We start from the raw sequence: 16,514 nt of genomic DNA on the forward strand, positions 1-16,514 counted from the left end.
GCAGCAGCTACTCTTCCTGGGGTTTATTATGGAACCCCATTAGTTCCTGCCAAGGCAGCAGCTACTCTTCCTGGGGTTTATTATGGATCCCCATTAGTTCCTGCCAAGGCAGCAGCTACTCTTCCTGGGGTTTATTATGCATCCCCATTAGTTCCTGCCAAGGCAGCAGCTACTCTTCCTGGGGTTTATTATGGATCCCCATTAGTTCCTGCCAAGGCAGCAGCTACTCTTCCTGGGGTTTATTATGGATCCCCATTAGTTCCTGCCAAGGCAGCAGCTACTCTTCCTGGGGTTTATTATGCATCCCCATTAGTTCCTGTCAAGGCAGCAGCTACTCTTCCTGGGGTTTATTATGGATCCCCATTAGTTCCTGCCAAGGCAGCAGCTACTCTTCCTGGGGTTTATTATGCATCCCCATTAGTTCCTGCCAAGGCAGCAGCTACTCTACTCTTCATGGGGTTTATTATGGATCCCCATTAGTTTCTGCCAAGGCAGCAGCTACTCTTCCTGGGGTTTATTATGGATCCCCATTAGTTCCTGCCAAGGCATCAGCTACTCTTCCTGGGGTTTATTATGGATCCCCATTAGTTCCTGCCAAGGCAGCAGCTACTCTTCCTGGGGTTTATTATGGATCCCCAAACAATTACAATACATTCATAACAGATTTCCCAACACACTAGCTGTGTGCCCTCAGGCCCCTACTCAACTACCACATCTACAACACAACATCCCAAAAACTGCAGGACAGTTCCTGCAACAGGGTGATCAAATTAAGATTCTACACCTACATATGATCCAGCTCTTGTGTGATTTAGGCCCCTGGAGCCTCTATGCTCTGGGTCTTGTACCATTTAACCTTTTGTGGCCTTTACATTACATCCGGCAGTGTTAATGTTTTGCTCGGGTCTATCAGCTCACTGGCAAATTGCAACAAGACTAGGGGACCTTGGCACCTCTATGACAAATTAGGGCCTTGTCACACACTGATCTGTTTCACCTGTCCTTGTGCTTGTCTCCACCCCCTCCAGGTGTCGCCCATCTTCCCCACTTATCCTCTGGGTATTTATACCTGTGTTTTCTGTCTGTCTGTGCCAGTTTGTTCAAGTCAACCAGCGTTTTGCCTCTGCTCCTGCTTTTCTCCCAATCTTCTTTTTTTCTCGTCCTCCTGTTTTTTGACCTTGGCCTTGGCCTCTGCCTGTCTGCCGTCCTGTACCTTGGCCCTACTCTGGATTATTGACCCCTGCCTGCCTTAACCTGTCGTTTGCCTGCCCCTGTTGTTACAATAAACATTGTTACTTCACATAGTCTACACTTGGGTCTTACCTTGATTCCTGATAGTACAAACTGGCCATGACTGACCCAGCAGACTTGGACCACCTCCGCAACGCCATCTCCTCCCAAGGATCCACCATTGGTAGGCATGAGGAGTTGCTTTGCGGTCTGATGGAAGGGTTCCGGTCCGTGGCAGAACATCATGACCTAGCATTGGACGCATTGCGTGAGAAATTCCGTGGGTTGCCTACTTGGCACACGACCACGACGGTAACCTCCCAGCCCCTCTGTAATCCGGCTGGTAGCAACGCCGTCACCCCTTCAAGAGACATCTCATTTGTTGGAGTGAGTACACTGGTTGGTCTTCAAGATAATTGTTCTTCTCCTCTTACTCGCCCCGCCCCTCCATGCCACCCTGCTGTGGGGCGACCAGTTCAAGTCTCTCCAGGTACTCATCGACTCGGAGGCGATATGAGTCTCATGGCTGTTAAACTGGCGTCCGAGGTAGTCAACCCCTCTCCATTCCCATGGGAGTTAGAGTGCTGGACGAGCGCTTTATTAGCCTGGTCACGCACCAGACCACCCCCGTCAACCTACGAGTGTTGGGGAACCACAACGAGACGATCCAATTCCTGCTGGTTAAGTCTCTGCAGGTTCCCGTGGTATTGGGATTCTCTTGGCTCCAGTGTCTTGTTTGTCCAAGTCAACCAGCTTTTTGTCTCTGCTCCTGCTTTTCTCCCAATCTTCTTTTTTTCTCGGCCTCCTGGTTTTTGACCTTGGCCTCGACCTCTGCCTGACCTGAGCCTGCCGTTTTGTACCTTGGCCTCGACCTCTGCCTGACCTGAGCCTGCCGTTTTGTACCTTGGCCCCTACTCTGGATTATCGATCCCTGCCTGCCTTGACCTGCCATTTGCCTGCCCCTGTTACAATAAACATTGTTACTTCACACAGTCAGCACTTGGGTCTTAGCTTGATTCCTGATAGGCCTGTATATAAGAATTGAAATAGCAATGTGGGCCCTCCCACAATTGTCAGATACTGACATCAATATTGATATCTCACCCCCAAGAGTCAATGTATGATTCCAATAATGCTCACATGTAAAGAGTAAACCACACACTGAACAGTTAAACATTTAGTAGGTCTATTCTCAAGACTCTCTCTGTCAGAGCCTACTCTGAGGCAACCTGATTTGACGAGACATAGAAAAACTGCTCCTTTCTAAATCTGCACCAACTATCAAAATGACCACTGTAGAAAAGTGCTGCTTCTAAATTGTAGGTGTATTCTGTACAGAGAGAAATTCACAGTACGCATAGATTAGGAGACAGGGAGTGTCTCCATTCATTCATTCCTACCCATGGTGACATATTGACCCAGCAGCTCCACGAGGATCTAAAGTCCCTGAAGGTTGGGATCCCTGCTCAATACAGCCACATCACAACACGTCAATTCTTCAATAGGATACCCTTTCTGCTTCTTGTCTGCCCAAAGGTCTCCCATAATAAGACTGTCTCCCTCCTGCAGCTCAGACCATCCAGATGACAGCATCCCAATCTAGGCTAACGCTTTCTCAAGTGGACACTTTCAAAACAGAAATCTCTCTTAGAGGCATCATGCACCTCCTTTTTTTTGTTGAAAGGACACTGACTGACATATTTGAATGAATTATGCATGAAGGAAACTAGGCTATATCTTTGTATTTAAATAGTATTTTCAGTGTACAAGTGGATACAACAGAGGGGGCATGTGCCACTTCTTATGAAACGTTTCATAAAGAATCAAAGCTCTTTTGATCCTTAAGGCCCTGAAGCCGCAAGCCTCTTGAGCACATATGTAGACACACGACGCAAACTATATTACTGGGCGATGGTGATCAAGGGTGATAGTCCCTCATGAATCAACTATAAGTCTGTGTCCCAAATGGCACGCTACGGGCCCTGGTAAACGGTACATAGGAAATAGGGTGCCGTGTGGAATGCAGACAAAACCATGATTGTCACTGCCAGGGTTGGCTGCTGTGGCAGCAGAGATATGTTTCAGATGGTTATTTTATTAGGATCCCCAATGGCGTCTGCTATTATTACTGGGGTCCTAGACATAACGAAAAAGGCATTACAGACAACATACTTTACAATTTACATACATTTAAAAACATTAACATGTAGTGTGTGTGTGTGTGTGTGTGCGCATCTATCCGTTACACATGCTTGTCAGTACATTGACGTCTTACAGTAATTGCGTCTGAACTAATCAATGTATCGATTCTCTGTTCTGCTTTACTACACTGCATGGCATGCTGATGATTGTGGGTTAATTGACTGAAAGGTCCCCTTGAAGGACTTAACCCATTACCATTCTATGTCAAAACTTTAAGGGGTGGTCATAGGAGTCCTGAGATAACTATCATCATTAAGACCCAGCTATAAACCATCTTATGTGACTGTAAACAATGTCATACAGTATGCACTTCAACATACATAGAAAATAGACAGTATGCCAATTTACAACCCCTCTCAATTAAGTCACCACAAAGAGCATAGCAACCGCATTCCCTTTAAAAATACATCCAAAACAACCTCATAACTACGTAGGCTATTTATCCATTCTATACACCGCCATACGAATAAACATAGGCAGAATAATAGGTCAGTTTGGCTTAAAGAAACAAGATGTAATGGCGATCGGCTATAAAAGCGACAGAATTGGAATCCGAATTCGGAAGTTCAGCACCACATGAATGGACAGAGACCGTCTCATGTGCACCGTGCAGCCACTCCCACTCAGATAATTCCCGTGTGTGTGTATGTTAAATGATGTCCCCAGTGAGTCTTGTGACTGACCGTGTGACCAACCAGCCGCGGAAGCATCACCTCATTCTGGTAGAAGGAACTCCGCGAGGACCCCGGGCTGAAGGAGGCGCGTGGCTCTTACGCAACATGGAGCCCGAGCCAGCCAGATGCGGCTCCAGTTGTACTTGTATCTGACTGGAAGTCACATCTCTCCGGGGAGATGCAGTTAAAGCATCCATAAATTAGCTCAGTTGCATCATCCATTTTCGGGACGGCGGTTTGTTTAGTTAATTGGAGCCCAAAGGGAAGCCCGAGAGCTTTCACGTTAGGAAACACTAAAAACCACGTTGTTCTACGGTCATAAACTTGATTTAAACATTCCTCAAATGTTACCTTGATTGATAAACATATAAAGCAATAATGATAATGGTCAAACTGGCAGATATATTGAAATGTTTATCATTTGGTTAATGATTAACAGACGTGTGTTTCCTGGCCACATAAAATAAAATGAATTGTTAGTGCTAGAATGCTTGATGGAAATGTATTGAAAACTTGACTAATTTTAGACACTAAACTATTGATATTTTGCAGTACGCCAATCATCATAAGCACCGTTCTCCATAGTCTTAAACTGCAAGCATTCCGATTCCACTTAATAGCAATGTGAAGGAATGCTGAAAGAGCCCATCTAGCCAACTCACCGACACGACACAGTGAGCTCAACTTTGGTGGCGGGAATGGCAGCGGTGAACGGGTCAAAGTCTCCAATACACGCCATATTCATAAAGCTACTCATCGTCGAAATCTCCGGTTAAACAGTCCTTTTTCGGTCGTATAAAAGAAGGAAGCAACCGTTAAAACGGTGCGCTGCTTAGGGTCGCGGTTGCATGAGGAAGCGAGAGGAGTGTTGCCCACAACAGCCCAGCGTCATGTGTGACTGTTGAAAGATTCATCTCATTTTAGGATGCAGAGCTGAGAACGAGGTACGAGCCTATTATATGAGTGATAGTGCGGAGGGTGGGAAGCTCACAAGGTCAGCCTAAACACTTGCAGAAATACAATTTGAAAAATAAAAAAGATAACACATTATAGGAGGCCTAAAGGCTACTGTGCTGTTTTTAGGCAGCCATTGCAAATGCTTTATTGCATAAATTAACATAAGGATTTGTAGCCTGATAATGCTTTGAAATGAATGAGAATACATTAAAGAAAGAAATCCGCGAGGAACACATTTCTTTGACAATACAAGGGCATCATGGGCCACCTGGTTTTCATTGCCTCTCTCTGGACCTTTCCAAATAAAACAATTTGCTGTCAAGACATTGAGTGTCCACCTGGTTTCATCTCAAAATAGTATAGCAGGTTGATTAAATCATATTGCACGCCAGAACACACAGTTATCCGCTTGCTTGGGTTTTGACAGCGATGAAAGTGAGGAAGACAGGCACACCAAAGCCAGGTGAGAAGAGACCACCTGAGCAAATCGCTCAATTAACAAGTGACTGATTTCTCAACCAGACGCAGCAGCCCAGTGAGCTGAAATAGGAACACCTGCGTCAAATTAGATTATAGTTTAGTCTTAAATTAGCGTTTTAATCAGTGTGCCCAATTGCTGATTAATTGCCAAAACGTCTTATCTTCAGGCGCAGTTGCTGAAGCCCGGGGTCTTGATCTTTTATATCCTGAGACAGAATTGCTTGATCCAATCTGCCATTTACATTAAAACACGTCCAATGGGTTTATTACTTTAAAGCCATAATCTGGAGTTTGTGTTTTGAGTCAAGGTCATTCCCGACACAAGGGATGGGGCTGCAGCTATCCGATGTTCTGCGGTGCTGAATCTGGGAACTCCCCTATCGCCTCTGCCCATGGTTCTGAATGGCATTATGCTCTGTAAATACTGTAGGGTAAGAAAGCTATCGTTTCAACAAAAACAATATAGTCAGATCATTCAGATCATTCAATTGAAAACATTATACACTTTGTCTAGTAACTATTGGTTATAACATGTATTAATTCCTAAGTCTATAACTAATTTATTAACTTAGTTTTGTTTTACCAGAAATTCAATTGTCAACACACACGTAGGCTACCAATGTGTTCTATTCTGGAAATCAAACAATATTCTCTGCGATAAAATCATCATGAGCAAAATCACAGCTGTTAAATAATTTACGTTACAATTTCTATTGCAAAGGGCATACTACAAACTGAGACACGGAACTGGCAATTCAGAAACCTTTGCTTTACTCTGTAGTTCTAAAATATTCACCTACACCCTGTAATTGAATGTCATACCATCACAAATACAATCAGTTAAAAACATTTAGGGCCGTTTTTTCATTGAGTTCAGGACTAGCCTTATCAGTCTCTGAGAAACTAGCCATTACGTGCAGCAATCCTTGATCTAGTTCAGTACAGATTATTTTATGACAATAGTCATTTTGAAAATAGTCTGAGATTTGGTTCTGGTTTTCCGGATGAGTTACAAGTAAATAACAGTTTTCACTTGGATGTTTGTGTTCCAACATTGTATTGTAAGCAATGAAGTCATTACAATGTACAGCTAGCCATTCTGTGCCTTGCTTGTTGATTAATTACAAGTTACACTACTGCCATCTAGAGGATACATCTGGTTAGTATTTTGAAAATAAAATGCTATTTTGAAACCCTGCTCCCTTCCAGTAAGCATAGCTTTTTAACGTAGGTGAATGCAATGAGGTGAAAACCTTACTTTCACCTATCCAATCAGGTTCGTAGATCAGTGAGTACTATAGCTCCAATCCCTGTAGTGCGCTTCTTCATCAGTGCTCTCACCCTCCCTCAAAATACAGACCAAGATGTCCACACATAGGGTGGTTTTTGAAGGATGACATTTATTTCACCAGGCATCTGACATCAGAACTGCTACAGTACAGAGTCAGACATTTTGGGGAGGGCCATCTACAGTTAAACCCCAGAAGGGAACCCAGGATTGGTTTTAATTACATACAGTTTAACAGAACAAGAGAATCAGGGCTGCATCTGAAATTGCACACTATTCCCTATATAATGCACAAGCTTTTGACCAGGGTCCATAGTGCTATGTACAAAAGTAGTGCACTATATAGGCAATAGGGTGCAATTTCAGACTCAGACCAGGAAACATAACAGGCTGACACAGGGTCAGGGAGAGAGGCTCTGTTCAAAAGCATTAAGAGTGCTGTTAGAACACCGTCTCCGAACTATGGTCCTCAGTTTCCCTTGTGGAGCGAGTTTTGGTGATCAACAATGCTAACCTTCAGTTGATTTCATCATACAATACTGTTAACATATAGATCATGTGTTGATGGCTGCTGCTACTTGTCCTTTAACATTCAATAGTCCTAGCAGATACAATGAATTATTTGACAGGTTCAGCTTACACCATAGTTGGGGTCAATTCCATTTCAAATCTCTAATTTGTGTTACTTTCTGAATTGAAATGGTATTGACCCCAGCCCTGGCTCACAGCAATCACAAATATTGCAGTTGTAATGTGCAGTAAAACTGGCACATGATACAACCACCAAACACGGGGGACTTCCAGGACCAGGATAGGAGGCTGACAGTACAGGCACAGGTAAACGGCTGCTCTCCTCCTCACACTTTACATTATTATATACAGTACGTAACTACGGTTACCATGTGGACCTCACCTGGGGTTCAGAACAGAAGACCTCTATGGGTCAAAGGTGAGCAAACAACTTAGCAGCACAGGCGTTAGGTTAGTTCACAACTTTTAGAGGGAGGGTGTGGTAACAGTATTAAGAGGAGAATCGTACATTACTACATAGATATAAATTATGAGCAGTGGACGAGTGAGTGAAGACAGTCGGTGTATCCTCAAAGAGACATTGTATTTGCACATAGAGTCAGTAAGGATTACGTGTAAAGACGAAGATAGCAGACAGAAGGTGACTGACTGAAGACGTTTTCCAAGTGGTTACAAGAGTATTGTTAGTTAGTGTATCCAGTTGACAGTGCAAGACAAGTTTCACAATTTGGTCAGCTACAATAAGTGGGAGCTGAATTCGAAGCAAAATAACGTTTAAACCAAGCGGTGATTTAAGGGGGTGCGGTGATTTGTCAGTTGACATAAAGCCACATTGATATCAGATAAAGAGGGACAGTGGTTCTGCTTACAGTGCTTCTGTTCCTTTGCTGTGCCACTGGAGAACCTGGTCCAGGTCTTGTAGGCCAGCTACAGAGCCCAGCTACAGAGCCCAGCTACAGAGCCCAGCTACAAAGCCCAGCTACAAAGCCCAGCTACAGAGCCCAGCTACAAAGCCCAGCTACAGAGCCCAGCTACAGAGCCCAGCTACAGAGCCCAGCTACAGAGCCCAGCTACAGAGCCCAGCTACAGAGCCCAGTGGCCCACCCATCCTATTTTCCTCCTCTCTGCACCACTCACCTTCATTAACTCCCCCAGCCCAGAAAGACCCTAAAAATCTGCCTCTATTAGTGTGTATGTGTGTATGTGTGTGTGTCTAAATATGACCCGTGTGGGCTTACTATATACTTAATATGAGTTGAGAGGGAAAGATGTCTACCAAGCAAACAGATAATTTATTCTGCACAAGTCAGTGCAACTGCCAGGCAGGTTAGACTAGATAAATTTCCCTAAGGATACATCTATCTCACTCTGTGGAAAGACTACAGCTACTTTTGCTGAGATAAGATTCCATTCCTGCGGGCTTGCACAGTTTATGGTTACAATATGTGGGGGCTGGGGGGGTAGGTGGTTTCCATGGTTTCCAAGGTGAAAGGTCAGAGGTAAAAGTGCTAGTCAGCAGCGTCCAAGGTTAAGGGTCACGACGGGAGGTCACAGCCATGTTCAGTTATTGGCCACCTCGTCAGTGGTGTCCGCCGTCGTCTCCAAGGTGCTGTCGAGTCCGCCTCGGGCACGCCAGATCTTCACTGTTCGATCACTATCAAATTACAGAGCAGAAAAACAGTGTCACTGCAATGGCTGCATCCAGGCCCTTGTGTGTTTGTGGTTCTGTGACTCACTCAGATGCTGTGAAGAGGTGGCTGCTGTTGGTGGAGATGCCGTTGATGGGGCTCTCGTGGCCCTTGAGTTCCCCAGGGCCCCCAGTGTGTCTGTGTGCCAAAGCTTGAGCACCCCTCCTCTACAGCCGCTCAGCAGGGCCGGAGAGCCAGGCACCACACCCAGGGCACACACCCAGTCACGGTGGGCATTGGGCACTAGCTGTTAGACATACAGACAACTTAGTACATACAGACTCCGTTTCCCATTCAACTAGTTTTCAGGTAGCAGTGTTTATCAAATAACTTTCCATTTAAAATACCTGCCCCTCACTTCAAGCACCATCTCCCCAAAAGCATGATTCACCAAAATAGTCAGTGACACTTCTCCCTCTGTTACACAGATTAGCATTTATTGTCATGAATCTTCCCCTGGAAGTCACTGACTGGAAAAGTCATAATCTCTCATTTTAAACCTAACCCTAAATGAAGAACCTAACCCTAAATTAAGAAAACTCATTTTAGTTTGCATACATTTGTACAAATAGCCGATTCTGACTTTGCAGCTGGCCCATCTAGAAGAAATCTCTCAGTTCTGGCTCCAGGGCAAGATTCATGCCAATAAACATCAATCTGTATCTCTTACCTGCAGTAGGTCTTTGCGGGCCAAGTCCCACTTCTTAATGCCGTTGTCTCTGGAGCCACTGAAGAGGACGTCCCCCTGCACCACCAGGGACTCGATACCATCGTAGTGGGGAGGCTCAAAGTTGTGTGTGGGGCCAATAGCACCCAGGGCCCCCTCTGCCACGTCAAACATCTGAAACAGACAGCCCATAAACAGCACTACTCAAGACACAGCAGAGAATCAGCTAGGTTAATTCGTATTATATAGAAAAGAAATACAAAATCCAACACGATCCATATGCAAACATGAAACATGCAGAAAATGGTCTCTGACTGAAAGGTCAACACAATAAATAATTCAGAGATGTAATATCGTGTGTTTTAACTTCTTTTCTACAATGAATATAGAACCCACACACACACACACACACACACACACACACCGTAACCCAGCCCCACACACACACACACCGTAACCCAGCCCCACACACACACACCATAACCCAGCCCCACACACACACACACCATAACCCAGCCTCACACACACACCATAACCCAGCCTCACACACACACACCATAACCCAGCCTCACACACACACACCATAACCCAGCCTCACACACACACACCATAACCCAGCCTCACACACACACACCATAACCCAGCCTCACACACACACACCATAACCCAGCCTCACACACACACACCATAACCCAGCCTCACACACACACACCATAACCCAGCCTCACACACACACACCATAACCCAGCCTCACACACACACACCATAACCCAGCCTCACACACACACACCATAACCCAGCCTCACACACACACACCATAACCCAGCCTCACACACACACCATAACCCAGCCTCACACACACACCATAACCCAGCCTCACACACACACCATAACCCAGCCTCACACACACACCATAACCCAGCCTCACACACACACCATAACCCAGCCTCACACACACACCATAACCCAGCCTCACACACACACACCATAACCCAGCCTCACACACACACACCATAACCCAGCCTCACACACACACCATAACCCAGCCTCACACACACACACCATAACCCAGCCTCACACACACACACCATAACCCAGCCTCACACACACACCATAACCCAGCCTCACACACACACCATAACCCAGCCTCACACACACACCATAACCCAGCCTCACACACACACCATAACCCAGCCTCACACACACACCATAACCCAGCCTCACACACACACCATAACCCAGCCTCACACACACACCATAACCCAGCCTCACACACACACCATAACCCAGCCTCACACACACACACCATAACCCAGCCTCACACACACACACCATAACCCAGCCTCACACACACCATAACCCAGCCTCACACACACCATAACCCAGCCTCACACACCATAACCCAGCCTCACACACCATAACCCAGCCTCACACACCATAACCCAGCCTCACACACCATAACCCAGCCTCACACACCTTGATGTAATGGTCCTTGGAGCCGCTGATGACCAGATCCTGACCGTTCCCGCTCTGGTCCACAGTCAGACACATGACTGGACCCAGGTGACCAGTCAGCTTCCCTGTAGATACAAATCTGACCAATAGAGAGAGAGAGAATATTGGGATTTAATATGATAGCAAATCTTCTGAGAAGCATTGCGTTCCTGCAAGAAAGACAACTTGGAATGACAACACTCACTGAGAGAACAGGTACAAGCTCTACCACAGATCAGCAAGGGAATCGACATTCAATACAAGCAGAAGCCTCTATCAAAGATAGACATCCTACTACATTATAGTAGTGAGAAAGAGAGAATTGTTCTGAAGACAGAGCCCTTTTCTGGACTTGGCTCTGACAAAATGACTGCCATGCTGTGCCATAGAGTACCTTCCTACGTCCCAGACTCTGACAGAGTTGCCGGCGGCGGCGTACAGGACAGAGCCGCTGGGGTTGAGGGCAATCTGGTTGATCTGGTTCTCTCCTGCCGGGATGGTGACAGTCCGGTTGGTGCTGGACGCACAGGCATCGCCAGGAGTCACCTGACCAGAAGACCTGTAGAATATGATGATTCTGTTAAACACCTCATTCTATCTGGCAAATGACTTGCAAATCCAGGTAGATGCAGGTAGATCTTCAAGTAATTAATCCCAGATTGTCTTTATAAACAACAGGTGTAACACTTGCACTGGTGTTATGATTGAGTCAAGTTAATCATATACAGGTGCTACAGATGTCATATTGTGTAGCCTGTCCCCCAAAAATCATTATGGTGTTGACCCTCTTATGGCGTTGACGTTACGGTGTTGACACCGTTTCTGTTTCTCGACACTCACGTGAGGGTGCGGATGCACTTGGCTGAGTCTCGGATGTCCCAGACCTTGATGTAGGAGGTGGAGACGGTGAAGACCAGGCTGGAGCTGTAGCGGACTGACACCACATTGTTGTGGTGACCCGCCAGGGACATGATCTCCTGACCCGTTACCAGGTTCCACACCTTACACGTACGGTCTGGAAGGATAACAACAACAAGACACGAGACATTATTGATCTGTGATCAATTAAAGTGATCTGCTGATGAAGGTGAGTGAGGAAGAGAAATGGACAGAGACTGACCTTTGGAGCCGGTGAAGAGGAGGTCATCAGTAGAGTCAACACACAACACCGCTTTAGTGTGACCCTCAGCCACGTGGACACACTGTAGTGTTGCTGACCGACTGCCCTTTGAAGAGGGCACTGGGTTGATTACCCCTCTAGAGAGGAAGAAACCACACACACACACACAGAGACACACACACAGAGAGATGTCAATAGCAGGGTCAGAGAAAATGGTGACTGGTTTCCGCCTACCACTGCAGGCACACATTTACATGCCAGTGAGCAACATGCTGCAAATGAAAGTAAAAAACGAAGTTCCCAAAATGACAAGAATGGTCAGACTAACAAGAGCTGAACGGAACCATACAAAGGACATCACACTGCCTAAGACACGGGGCAGACAAGTAGATGTTGGTGGCATAACTGGCAGAGATTTTCAATAGAGCTGAAAGTAACATTTTGTTCTTCATATCAACACAATCCTTCTACAATTCTTGTTCTTGAATAAAAGTTGTTGGGTGACAACAAAAACAAGTCGTTGTGCAGGTAGGGACACACCAGATAAAGCGCACCGTGTGACTGTAAGAAAATGACATAGGTGGAGACTTCATCCACGCTATGTGAACAGAAGGAAAATAGATCATTGGAAAGGAAATCTGAGGAAAATGCTTAAGAAATTCTACCAACACATGTCCTGTGCTACACGTGGATAGAAGACACTTGATCATTGTTACTCTCCCTTCCGGGACAGCTTTGAGGACCTCCTCTGTTCGGCAAATCAGAACACGCCTCCATTCTGCTCCTCCAGAAACTTAAACAGGAAGCACCCATGGTAAGGACTGTTCAAAGCTGGTCTAACCAAACAGAATCTATGCTACAGCACAGCCTAAAACACAATAGTGCCCTCCAAGATCATCACTAAGTTCAGGGCCCTGCGTCTGAACCCTTCTCTGCGCAACTGGGCCCTGGACTTCCTGACGAGGCGACCCCAGGCGGTGAAGGTAGGCAACAACACCTCAGCCACTCTGATCCTCAACAGGAGGACCCCACAGGGGTGTGTGCTCAGCCCCCTCCTGTTCATCCAACTCAATCATCAAGTTTGTTGATGACACCAGCGGTAGGCCTGATTATTAACAATGACGACACAGCCTACAGGGAGGAGTCGAGAGTCCTGGCTGAGTGGTGCCAGGAAAATAACCTCTCCCTTAACGTCAACAAAACCAAGGAGTTGATCTTGGACTACAGGAGACAGCAGAGTGAGCACAACTCTATCCACATCCTGCAACATCATTTTGTTGAAATGTCATTTGATCTCTGAGCAATTAAGCTAATCGATTACTCACTTTATATGTACATACTGTATTCTGGACATAGCTCATCCTATATAACTACTGCTGTACATACAGCATTTTTCCTACTTATATATTGTCCATACACACACACCACATAGCATTTTGTTGCACCTGCTTTAACATCTGCTAATCTGTGTATGCGACAAATAAACTTTGATTTGATTGACATTTTCAATTATCTCTTGTGGGTGTGGGAAATGGAAGGTGATCTAGAACAGGACAGGGGAATTCTGTGGACAATAACGTTTTCTAAAAATGTAAATCTTGCTAGAGGAGAGGTGACAAAGTGTCATGAGTGGTTTAGATGTGGCTCCTAATGTGCAGTCGAGAGAGCTCACCAATCCCAATATCATAGCCTACCTAATGTATGCAGCATACGTGTAAACAATAGAAGTGATTGGTCACTTGACTGCCAAGGCCTCCTTCTTGCTCATAACATTTGTTGTATAGACTATAACTAACTTTTTGAACTAAAAGTAATGGTCAATACTTATTCAATGCGTATAACTTAACTATAAATGTATGCTTATTACTTATAACTTACAGTGCTGTGAAAAAGTATTTGCCCCCTTCCTGATTTCTTATTTTTTTGCACATTTGTCACAGATCAAACACATTTTAATATTACACACAGATAAAACAAAATGCAGTTTTTAAGTGATGATTTTATTTATTAAGGGGGAAAAAAACTACCCAAACCTTCATGGCCCTATGTGAAAAAGTAATTGTCCCCTAAACCTAATAACTGGTTGTGCCACCCTCAGCAGCAACAACTGCAATCAAGTGTTTGCGATAACTGGCAATGAATCTTTCACATCGCTGTGGAGGAATTTTGGCCCAGTCGTCTTTGCAGAATTGTTTTAATTCAGCCACATTGGAGGGTTTGAGAGCGTGAACCACCTTTTTAAGGTCACAGCATCTCAATCGGATTCAAGTCCGGACTTTGACTAGGCCCACTCCAAAACCTTTATTTCTATTTTTTTATGCCATTCAGAGTTGGACTTGCTGGTGTGTTTTGGATCATTGTCCTGCTGCAGAACCCAAGTGCGCTTCAGCTTGAGGTCACAAACTGATGGCCGGACATTCTCCTTCAGGATTTTTGGTAAAGAGCAGAATTCATAGTTCCATCAATCACAGCAAGTCGTCCAGGTCCTGAAGCAGCAAAGCAGGTGGTAAGCAGGTCGTAAGCCGGCCACTCCTGGGAAGGTTCACCACCGTTCCAAATATTCTCCATTTGTGGATAATGGCTCTCACCGTGGTTCGCTGGAGTCCCAAATCTTTAGAAATGGCTTTGTAACCCTTTCCAGACTGATAGATGTCAATTACTTTTTTTCTCATCTGTTCCTGAATTTCTATGGATCGCGGCATGATGTCTTGCTTTTTGAGATCTTTTGGCCTACTTCACTTTGTGAGACAGGTTCTATTTAAGTGATTTCTTGATTCAACAGGTCTGGCAGTAATCAGGCCTGGGTGTGGTGAGGGAAATTGAACTCCGCTTTCCAAAAAACGAGATTAACCACAGTAAATTCACGATTTAACAAGGGAGGGGAATTACTTTGTCACATAGGGCCAAGAAGGTTCGGGAAATGTTATTTATTAAGGGAAAAAGGCTATCACTTAAAAACTGCATTTTGTGTTTACTTGGGTTATCTTTGTGTAATATTAAAATGTGTTTGATGATCTGAAACATTTCAGTGTGACAAATGTGTGAACAACATAAGACATCAGGAAGGAGGTAAATACTTTTTCACAGCACTGTACGTCTTCCTCTTACTTATCCTGTGGTCTGTCTGCTCTCTCCAGACACCCTGTCAGACGCACAAATACGTTGCCTTGGCTACGAGGACGGGTGGAGGGGGAGGATGGGGGAGACGGGGTGCTGGCGTCCGAGTTCCTCGTCTCACAGCTGGTACAATGGACAGGGAGGCTGAGGCTCAGTTTACATACATAAGCAGAGGACAAGTCAGTTGCCTTTGAACTGAGTGTGTACAGTGTATAAGTTCTCTCACACACACACACACACGCACGCACGCACGCACACACACACGCACCCCAGTGGATATGCACATTCATGGACGCATACACATACACTACTGGTCCAAAGTTTTTAATTTTTTAAATGACCATTTTCATCATTGTAGAATAATAGTGAAGACATCAAAACTATGAAATAATACATATGAAATCATGTAGTAACAAAGAAAGTGTTAAACAAATATATTTTATATTTGAGATTCTTCAAATAGCCACCCTTTGCCTTAATGACAGCTTTGCACACTCTTGGCATTCTCTCAACCAGCTTCATGAAGTAGTCACCAGGAATGCACTTCAATTAACAGATGTGCATTCTTAACCTCTTACACTTATGGTGGCGCTATTTCATTTTTGGAAGAAAAACGTTCCCGTTTTAAACAAGATATTTTGTCACAAAAAGATGCTCGACTATGCATATAATTGCTACTGTTCGAAAGAAAACACTCTGACGTGTCCAGAAATACAAATATCTTCTCTGTGCGTGCCCTTTAACGTGAGCTTCAGGCAAAACCAAGATGACTTGGCATCCAGGAAATGACAAGGATTTTTGAGGCTCTGTCTTTCATGATCTCCTTATATGGCTGTGAACGCAAGAGGAATGAGTCTGCCCTTTCTGTCGTTTCCCAAGGTGTCTGCAGCATTGTGACGTATTTGTAGGCAGATCGTTGGAAGATTGACCATAAGAGACCACATTTACCACGTGTCCGCCCGGTGTCCTGCGCCGAAATTGGTGCGCAAAAGTCACCTGCCAGTATTTTTCCATGGGGCACAGAGAGAGAAGCAAGCTTCCACGAACTGCATGTCAATGAAGAGAT

General features: G+C 45.0%; 2 protein-coding genes across 2 annotated transcripts in view; both read right to left on the reverse strand.

Annotated features, from left to right (window-relative positions):
• Positions 1-5,114, reverse strand: part of LOC135508774 (copine-8-like) — a 50,159-nt gene extending 45,045 nt beyond the window's left edge. Inside the window, exon 1 of the mRNA XM_064928998.1 lies at positions 4,769-5,114. Coding sequence (XP_064785070.1) covers positions 4,769-4,863 — 95 coding nt within the window. The 5' untranslated portion in view covers positions 4,864-5,114. The remainder of the gene's footprint in view (positions 1-4,768) is intronic.
• A 1,809-nt stretch (positions 5,115-6,923) lies between these two features.
• Positions 6,924-16,514, reverse strand: part of LOC135509025 (kinesin-like protein KIF21A) — a 65,677-nt gene continuing 56,086 nt past the window's right edge. Inside the window, 8 exon segments of the mRNA XM_064929316.1 lie at positions 6,924-9,016; positions 9,099-9,180; positions 9,183-9,297; positions 9,721-9,891; positions 11,194-11,311; positions 11,606-11,770; positions 12,052-12,226; positions 12,332-12,468. Coding sequence (XP_064785388.1) covers positions 8,923-9,016; positions 9,099-9,180; positions 9,183-9,297; positions 9,721-9,891; positions 11,194-11,311; positions 11,606-11,770; positions 12,052-12,226; positions 12,332-12,468 — 1,057 coding nt within the window. The 3' untranslated portion in view covers positions 6,924-8,922.

This window comes from Oncorhynchus masou, chromosome 22, assembly GCF_036934945.1.
Source record: "Oncorhynchus masou masou isolate Uvic2021 chromosome 22, UVic_Omas_1.1, whole genome shotgun sequence".
Lineage (NCBI taxonomy): Eukaryota > Metazoa > Chordata > Actinopteri > Salmoniformes > Salmonidae > Oncorhynchus > Oncorhynchus masou.